General features: G+C 28.2%; 1 protein-coding gene across 9 annotated transcripts in view; it reads right to left on the reverse strand.

The window, feature by feature from the left end:
• The window catches only part of LOC117168304 (piezo-type mechanosensitive ion channel component), a 230,011-nt gene that overhangs the window by 36,175 nt on the left and 185,349 nt on the right, over window positions 1-8,487 (reverse strand). For all 9 annotated transcript variants that reach the window (XM_033353858.1, XM_033353856.1, XM_033353854.1 and 6 more), the window contains 4 exons: window positions 8,113-8,383; window positions 3,352-3,515; window positions 3,006-3,152; window positions 2,404-2,574 (listed from right to left, as the gene is read on the reverse strand). In XM_033353858.1, coding sequence (XP_033209749.1) covers window positions 2,404-2,574; window positions 3,006-3,152; window positions 3,352-3,515; window positions 8,113-8,383 — 753 coding nt within the window. The remainder of the gene's footprint in view (window positions 1-2,403; window positions 2,575-3,005; window positions 3,153-3,351; window positions 3,516-8,112; window positions 8,384-8,487) is intronic.

Genomic DNA, 8,487 nt, shown 5'->3' on the forward strand with positions numbered 1-8,487 from the left:
TACTCCTTGTTTACCATGTGATTCACAGTCTACTCCTGACCATATTTCGAATCCGCCTTTCAGCACGCCGTTTTTTATGTCTTTAGTTTCGCAACCCTTTTTCTTTGTTTCGGGCACGCATAAAATATCTAGTTTCTTCGCGTCCATAGTTTCATGCAATTCTTTTACCTTGAGATCATTTACTCCCCTAGCATTCCAAACACCCAGTGTCCATTCGTCGCCTGAAACATGACCTTTAGATTTTCCGTGTGCATGCCTTTTGTCATTAAAAGTTCCAGTCCTTTCCGAGGCTATTTTGTAGTTTGTATTATTCATTGTTTAGATTATACGCCCAACTAACACCTTTATGCAATAAGTTTATTTTCTGAGTCGAAATCATGTCCAAGTTAAGCAGCAAATCGTCATATGGTGGAGATTGTAGTTCTAACGTCAGTTCCACCAAAAACTTCAGTTAATAAGGGAGGGTTGGGAGAGGGGGGACGTAGAACTGGAACGGAGAGAGTCGTCTTGGGTGAAGTTATTGAACTTCTCAAATTCCTTGAATATCGTTAATCGGAGTAAAATTGAGAAAGATATATTATTAGTGAGCGACGTTTCGACATTGTAACATGGGTCAGTGGATAATGCACAAATTATTATTTTTTACAATAACTATTGTTTATTTAACAATGAATAATGTCGATTTTTTCACGAAAATCAGTGTTTTCTCTTCAAAATGTTAACAAAACTTAAAAAAAATAATAATAAAACTCAGCGTTGCGACCTAGGAAAACTCATAAATTAATGAAATTTTTATTTTATTTTGGTGTCAGATGGTGCAGTCCTGAGTTCTGCGTGGCACGGCAACGTAACTTTTTTTCGGGGCGTATCCGAAAATTTTCTTTCACAAGCTTGAAAATGCTTATCTTTTACTGAAAAATTTTGAAAGTATTTTTGACATGTTATTTTAATATGTACCAATTACTAAAATAAATTTTCAATAACAGTTTTTTCTTTTAAAAAATCCTTAAAAATGGCTTTTTTTTGACCGAATTAACCCTACTACCTCCTTCAGTCCATGAATTTCGCGAATTCCATGAATTTGGTGAATCACTTGAATTCCATAAATTCTTCAAATTGAGTCAATTTGATCAATTTCGTGATTTCCATGAATCTGTTCCATTCCCCGAATCTCGATAATTCCATTAATTCCATCAATTTCGTGAATTCTTTGAATTAAATTAATTCCATGAATGCTATCAATGTCGTGAATTCCGTTAATTTTGTGAATTCCATCAATTCCTTAATTCCGTGGACTTCCATGAATTCAATTAATTACGTGAATTTTCTGAATTCCTTCATTTCAATTAATTCCGTGAATTCCGTCAATTTCGTGAATTCCATGAATTTCATTAAGTCCTTGAATTCCGTGAATTCTTTGGATTGCGTTAATGCCACGAATTCATAGATTCCGCGAATTTAATGAATTGCGTGAACTTCGTGAATTCCATGAACTCTTTAAATTCCATGAATTTTTTGAATTGCCTAAATTCGGTACATTCTTATAATTTCGTGACTTCCATTAATCTTTGGAATTCCGCGAATCTTGAGAATTCCTTTGATTCCGTGAATGTCATTACTTACGTGAATTTCGTGAATTCTAACAATTTCTGAATTCCCTGAATTACATGAATTGCATTAATTTCTGAAATTCCGTACATTACTTGAATTCTCTGGATACCGTGAAATTATTTGCATTCCGCGAATTTCGAGCATCCTATTAATTCCATGAATCCTGGGTATTGAATGAATACCATGAATTCCATGAATTCCAGGAATTTTGTAAATATCTTGAATTCTTTATTTTTTTTTATTTATAACTTAAACAAGTGTCAGTATATCCAGCCGCAAAAATGATTAAAAAGTGTCACAGACTACTGGATCATTTATTTAAAAATTCAATAAATGTGAGGAACCGTACCAATGCCAGCATTTGGAAACTACAAAATTATGGATCGCAGGGTTACCTTTCGTTTCAAAAATAAAATTGCAATACGTGTAGTAGAGGTTCTCAACCGAAATTTTTAACACTGCGATTATCCGTCGACGGATAATTTTTATCCACCTCGTAATAAAAATTATCCGACAATCAATTATACAGTAAATCCCTGAGATGTTATTTATCTCAAGTTGGACAAAATGCTGAAAAAATTGATTGAAAACTACAATTATCCGACGGCAGATAATTTTTATCACAAGGTGGATACAAGTTATCCACCATCGGATAATTGTAGTTTTTAATCAATCACTCTACAAACTGTGGTGGTTTTACCATTAGACGCTAATGGTACGGGACAGGCTGTAAAGCTTGACAGTTCTCAAGTAAGAAAATTAAAATCAGACAGAATTTAGAAAAATACTCACGTCATATTCATAGCCTTGGAAAACTTTTCATCTAGAGGATCACTTTCTTCGGATTGAATAGCAAGAACTCGATGATTGTCGTCAGTTGATGCATGTGGTTCTTCTGAAGCACCTTCTGGTTGAATACTCAGTTTTCGGCCTTTTGGAGTTTCTAAATCAATGCTGGTTCGCCTATAATGTTTGTGTCAATTATAAACCAACCTTCGGGCTGATGATACACGGAGAGAATTTAAGTAAAACCGTCGCGCTTCTTGTGAGAGAGTCGCTGCACTTCGGTTTCATTTGGCGTCCGCTCCAGATTCAGGGCCCTGGTTACCCCGAACTTACGCAGATCAGCCGTTTCGAAATGTGGGTGCTATATTTTCCTAATCTGCGCAAGCGCAGAACTGTGCGAAACCGCCACGTGTACAGAACAGCTCGACCATACTATGGATCGAACGCTGCGGCATGTTCGGGGTAATGGTTCTCCCGAATCAGTCGAGCCGTTCTACTGAACAGAAGTGACGCTATTCACTGTATGATTGGTGCGACAATTGTACGTACTGAGTGAACGGCTCTACTAAACTTCTCTCCGTGTAGAGACGTGAAAAATTTGAACCTACTTTTCTTCATTTTCTATATGAATTTGTGAAGGTTCTCCTTGACCTTTATCTTCTGGTACCATGGCAACCATTGTTAACCTAGATGGAATTACTTTTCGTGACTTTATAGAAGGTCTAGTCCACTGGCCTAATGACTTCAACATGAATCTGGTAAATGGAAATTTAATCAATGCGATGTGGGAGGAGATGGTTCAGTTTTTGCTAGACGACTAATAAATTAGCGTTGAGTCAAGAAAATATTGGTCTAAATACGAAAGATTCAATATTTTCTTATTAATTCAATGCTTATTTCTTTAACGTCATACTTTCGAAATGTTTTTACAATTCCAGATGGAAATAAGCTAACCTGTGAAAAAATACCATCAGAAGTAGCAACAAGTCCCATAAAGCGTAATTTTGTTTACGTTCAATTCCAACAATTCTTGGACCAAAGAGAGGATTGTTGCCAGCAGCAGATTGGTTCCAAGGTATCAGTTCGAGTTGGAAAATGCATTTTACTATCACAATTACCTGTAGAGAGATTATGTGTTTATAAATAAAATTTAATGGTCTGGAAATTAAACTTCTCTTTAACATTTCCAGGTCCTAATTTGAAAATGTTATTCTTTTGGACAATTTCTTGAACCAACCAAAAATTATCATTTTTTTCTCAAAATTCTCGGCTTTGAATCAGAATCATAATTCTTTTTGAAGATTTTCCGTGCCAAGTCAAAATTGTAGTTCCTTGGAAAATTAACTGAGTTCCAGGTCAGAATTTCAAGTCTTTTTGAAAATTTCCTCTTCCAAGTCAGAATGATAATTATTTTCGAAATGTCCCCGTTGCAAATCAAAATTGTTAAATTTTAAACTCAGAAAATAAATTTTTATCTAAAAGGATAAATCATTAAACGAAAGAATACATTTTCATCAAAAAAAATGTTGAAGCCGGAAAAACATTCAAACAAATTGTTGAATTTTTAAGGAAAATATTAATTTTCTGCAAAAAAATTGAATTTTCATCTCGAAAATATTATTCTTAAGCAAAAATGTTCATTTTCTACCCAAATAGTTTAAATTCAACCAAAATAGTTCAATTTCTTCAAGTGAAATAAATTTTCGCTAAATTGATAAATATTTAAGAACACAGAAAGTTAATTTAAAAGCGTAATGTAGGTTAGATTTTAATTAAATAGTTCAACTTTCAACAAAAACATGAATTTTTAACCAAAAGGATTTTTTTTCGAAAAATACGACTTTTAATAAAAGAAATTCTTCAATTTTCAGCTAAAATAGATAAATTTTCAACAAAAAATGAAATATTGACACTTTAAGTTAAATAAAATAATTTTTCACAAAAGGAAAGATATTAAAAAGAAACAGATTTAATTTTTCAATTGAACAAATGTATTTTTAATTAAAATGATGAGCCCCCAACCACAAAATTAGGTTTTAAGAAAGTAATTGAACTTTCAACTAATTAGTTAAATTTCAAAAAAAAAACTTCAACCAAGTAGTTAAACTTTGAAGTAAAAAACATTTTTTTAAACCAATAATTAAATAATTATATTTTTTATTGTAAAAGTTAAGTTTTTAATGAAGAGATAAATTTTTAACTAAAATAATGAATCTTAAATCTAAGAAAGAAATTTTTAACAAAGTAATTGCACTCTCAAAAAATTATTTAAATTAAAAAAAATGAATTATCAATCAAGAATATTAATTTTCTACCAAAAAAGATAATTTTTTGATCCAATACATTATTGTCAACCAAATAGATGATTTTTAACTGCAAACTAATTACTCGCAATCAAAAAATTGAATATTTCAATTTCCGGTTAGAGAAAAAAACGGATTTTCCACCAAAAAACACCAAATGTTAACAAGGTAGATGAATTTTTAAAAAAAGGAGTTAATTTTTCAACCAAATAGTTGAGTATTCAACTAACAAAGGTAAATTTATAATAAAAAACTGAAGAATTAAATTCTCACTCTCCAATCTACGTAATGTTTTCAAATTCGCGAAAACTCTCTCCTGAAGATTATCTTTTTAGTTATAAATTTTATTATTTTGTTAAAAATGTAATCGTTTTATTAAAAAGACATCTATTTTGGTGATAGATTCAACTGTTTTGTTAAAAATTCATATTTTGTTGCTAATAACTCAACTGAAATATTTTTTGGATGAAAGCCTTTTTTCTGTAAATTTGTTTTTTTATTGTTTAAAAGTTCATATTTTTCAGTATAAATGTTGCACCTTTTTTGGAAAAAGGAAACTGTTTTGTTGAAAATTAAACTATTTCTTAGAAAATTTACTTTTATTTTAAAAATTTTATTTTCGTGATGAAAAGTCAATTGAATACTTCTTGGATGAAAATGCAACTCCTTTTATTTAAAATTTGTCTTTTTGATTTAAAAATTCACCTGTTTCAGAAAAACTTTCAATTTTCTTGGACAAAAATGCAACTGTTTATTTGAAAATTTATCAATCTTGCTAAAAAGTGACGCTTTTTGGTGAAAAATTTGACTATTTAGCAGAAAATTAACTTATTATTTGCCATTCTTATTTTCATATTGGAAAGTGAACTGGAATCTTCTTTGGATAAAAATTTAATTATTTTTTAATGTTTTTTTTAAACTAATCTATTATAGAAGAAATTGAATCTTTCTTAAATAAAAGCGCAACTATTTGGTTGAAAATTCAACAATTTTTTTGAAAAGCTATACTTTTTGGTTCTAAATTTTTCTGTTTTATTTTAAAAAATTTATTTCTTTAATTTTATTATTATAATTTTTTTTATTTGTTATTTTATTTTATTATTTTACTATTATTATAATTATATATTTTATTATTATTAATTTCTTATCTTGGATGAAAATTCAACTTTTTTGTCAAAAAGTTATCCTTTTTGGTTAAAAATTCATCTTTTTGGATAAAAAATTCAACTTTTTTCGTAAAAACTTATTTCCTGTTTGAAAATTAATATTTTGAACTTAAAAAGTCAATTGAACTCTCTTTTAAAAGCAAATTTAACTATTTTTTCCAAATTTATCCTTTTGACTTGAAAATTCATCTGTTTTAGTAAAAATATAATTTTTTTAAATGCAACTTTTTGGTTAAAATACTTCATTTTTTTGTTCGAAAGATATTGTTGAATCACTTTTTTACGAAATCATTTTTTTTCTAGAAGATTAAATTTTTGAGTTGGAAATTCATCTATTTGGTTGAATGTTGAAATATTTTGATAAAAAAATCTTTTTTAATGGATAAGTTAACTATTTGAGCACAAGATAAACTACATTGTTAACAATTTATTTTTTGGAAGGAAATTTTATGTCCTTGGTTGAAAATTAAACAGTTTAGTCAAAAAGCCTTTCTTTTTGGTTTAAAATTAATTTTTTAACTAAAAATGCATCTACTCTTTTTTAAGATTGATCCTTTTTAGTTGAAAATACTCCTTTTTCATTAAAAAAAATAACTTTTGTAGTTTGAAATTTCACGTTTGTTTGGTAAATATGCATCAATTCAAATTCTTAATAATTTACACGTATAAAATACTAACAATATTCAATGCCACAATTTAAAATTTAAAATTAAACAAATTAAATTACAATTTAAAGCTTTTAAAATTAGAATTTTTAACTTTTGTAACCTATATAGAGTTCAAAGATTCAGATTCATTTACAAAAAAACTAAATCGACATTATCATTTTCAATGCTCTAAATGAAAACATCAATCAATGAACTTCAAAATTTGCAAAATTTTATTTTGACGAATTTTCAACTATAAACATTAAATGATGAAACATTAAAAAAATGTTAACTGAACATTTCTTAAATTAAAGGTTAAATCATTCTCATTATAAATAGTTTAAACATCCGAGAAAAGCTTCAAAATTTTATTTCAAAATCTTAAGATATCTAGAAGTTATTTAGAATTTTTTCAAATTTAAACTTGTTTTTGAAAATTTTCCAGAACATCTGAATATCTTTAAAATTAATTTACTTTTTCCTACCATTTTTAGGAAATCCTGCAAATTTGAAAAACTTTTCCTTCAAATTTGGATGCATAAAGAATAATTGAACACTTATTATTTGTAGAATAATTTAAACAATTTTAAGACATATTTAGAAATTTAAAAAAATTCAAAATTAATTAAAATTTGAAATGATTTCAAATAATTTAAAACAAAATGTAGATTTTTGCAGATTTCAAACAAAAAATGCAGAAATTTTTCAAGAATTATGAAAGGCTTTTAAAGAATAAAAACATTTTGTCAGGATTCCTAGGAACATTCAAAATGATTTTTCATTTTAAAAAAGTATTTTAATAAAATATTTAATAAGGTTTTAAAAGATTTACAAAATTGAGAGAAAATAATCTGGAAGATTTTAGGGAAATTTTTTAAAATTTGCATTATAACTTTTAATCATTTTTGAACATTCAAATATCTTCTAAAATTATTTAACTTTTGTCTACAAATAATAAATTTTCAATTGTTATTTGTACATCAAAATTTAATAATAACACTTACAAATTAAACAGTTTTCGTTAAAATCTCGAAATTCTTCAATTTTAAACAATTTAAAATTATTTTTTCAAATCAATTATTGTAAACTTTTTAGTAAACAATAAAATTTCCAATAAAAAAATAAATTCACTGTCATTTTTCAGTTATTTCCAGCCTCAAAAAATTCCCTGTTTTGTTTAAAAATTCTTTTTTTGTTCTTGTATACATTTCTTTGTTTGGATTTTTTTTCCGTTTGAGTTACAAATTCAAATATAATGAATTAATAAATTTGAACATTTTAAATTTTTATCTGAAATCCTCTTTCATTCCATTTATGAAAGCTATGTTAAAAATATTACAAGATTAACATGCTGATATTTGAATATTAATGATCAAGGAAAATAATTTATTTATTAGTCAAGGAAAAATCAGGAAATTCCGAAAATTAAGTTCTCACACACCCTGCTTAATTCTACTAGCAATAAATAGCAAAACATTTCTGGAAACTAAAAAATTTGAAGGAAGGGGAGGGGAATAAATATTTACATTTAATTTAAGTACCGCCCCTTATTCATAAATGGTTATCATCTACACTCTAAACCAAAACTTGTGTATTTACCTCTGTATAGGCTATCAAGGTCACCCAGAATGTCTTAGATGGTCTGGGAACGGTTAGCGACCCCCAAAAAAAGACCATCAATGGTAAAGGTGTCGAAAGTATGGAGGCATTTTTAATTTGATGGAGAAACACCATAAAGTAACACAGTAACGTAGAATGCGCCAAAATACCAAACCATATCGATGCTGCCAACTGGATGATTGGCGGTTGATCGACTTCAGATAGTTCAGCCTCCTCTTTCAGTACTTGGGCACTTTTAGAGTAGATTGAGCTGGCCATTTACCAAAATATTTATTGTTAATAACATAATTTTAATGCAGAATTTCAAGTAAACAATGAATATATAAGATTAAATATATTGCGTTATCGTTATAC

Source organism: Belonocnema kinseyi, chromosome 2 (assembly GCF_010883055.1).
Source record: "Belonocnema kinseyi isolate 2016_QV_RU_SX_M_011 chromosome 2, B_treatae_v1, whole genome shotgun sequence".
Taxonomy (NCBI): domain Eukaryota; kingdom Metazoa; phylum Arthropoda; class Insecta; order Hymenoptera; family Cynipidae; genus Belonocnema; species Belonocnema kinseyi.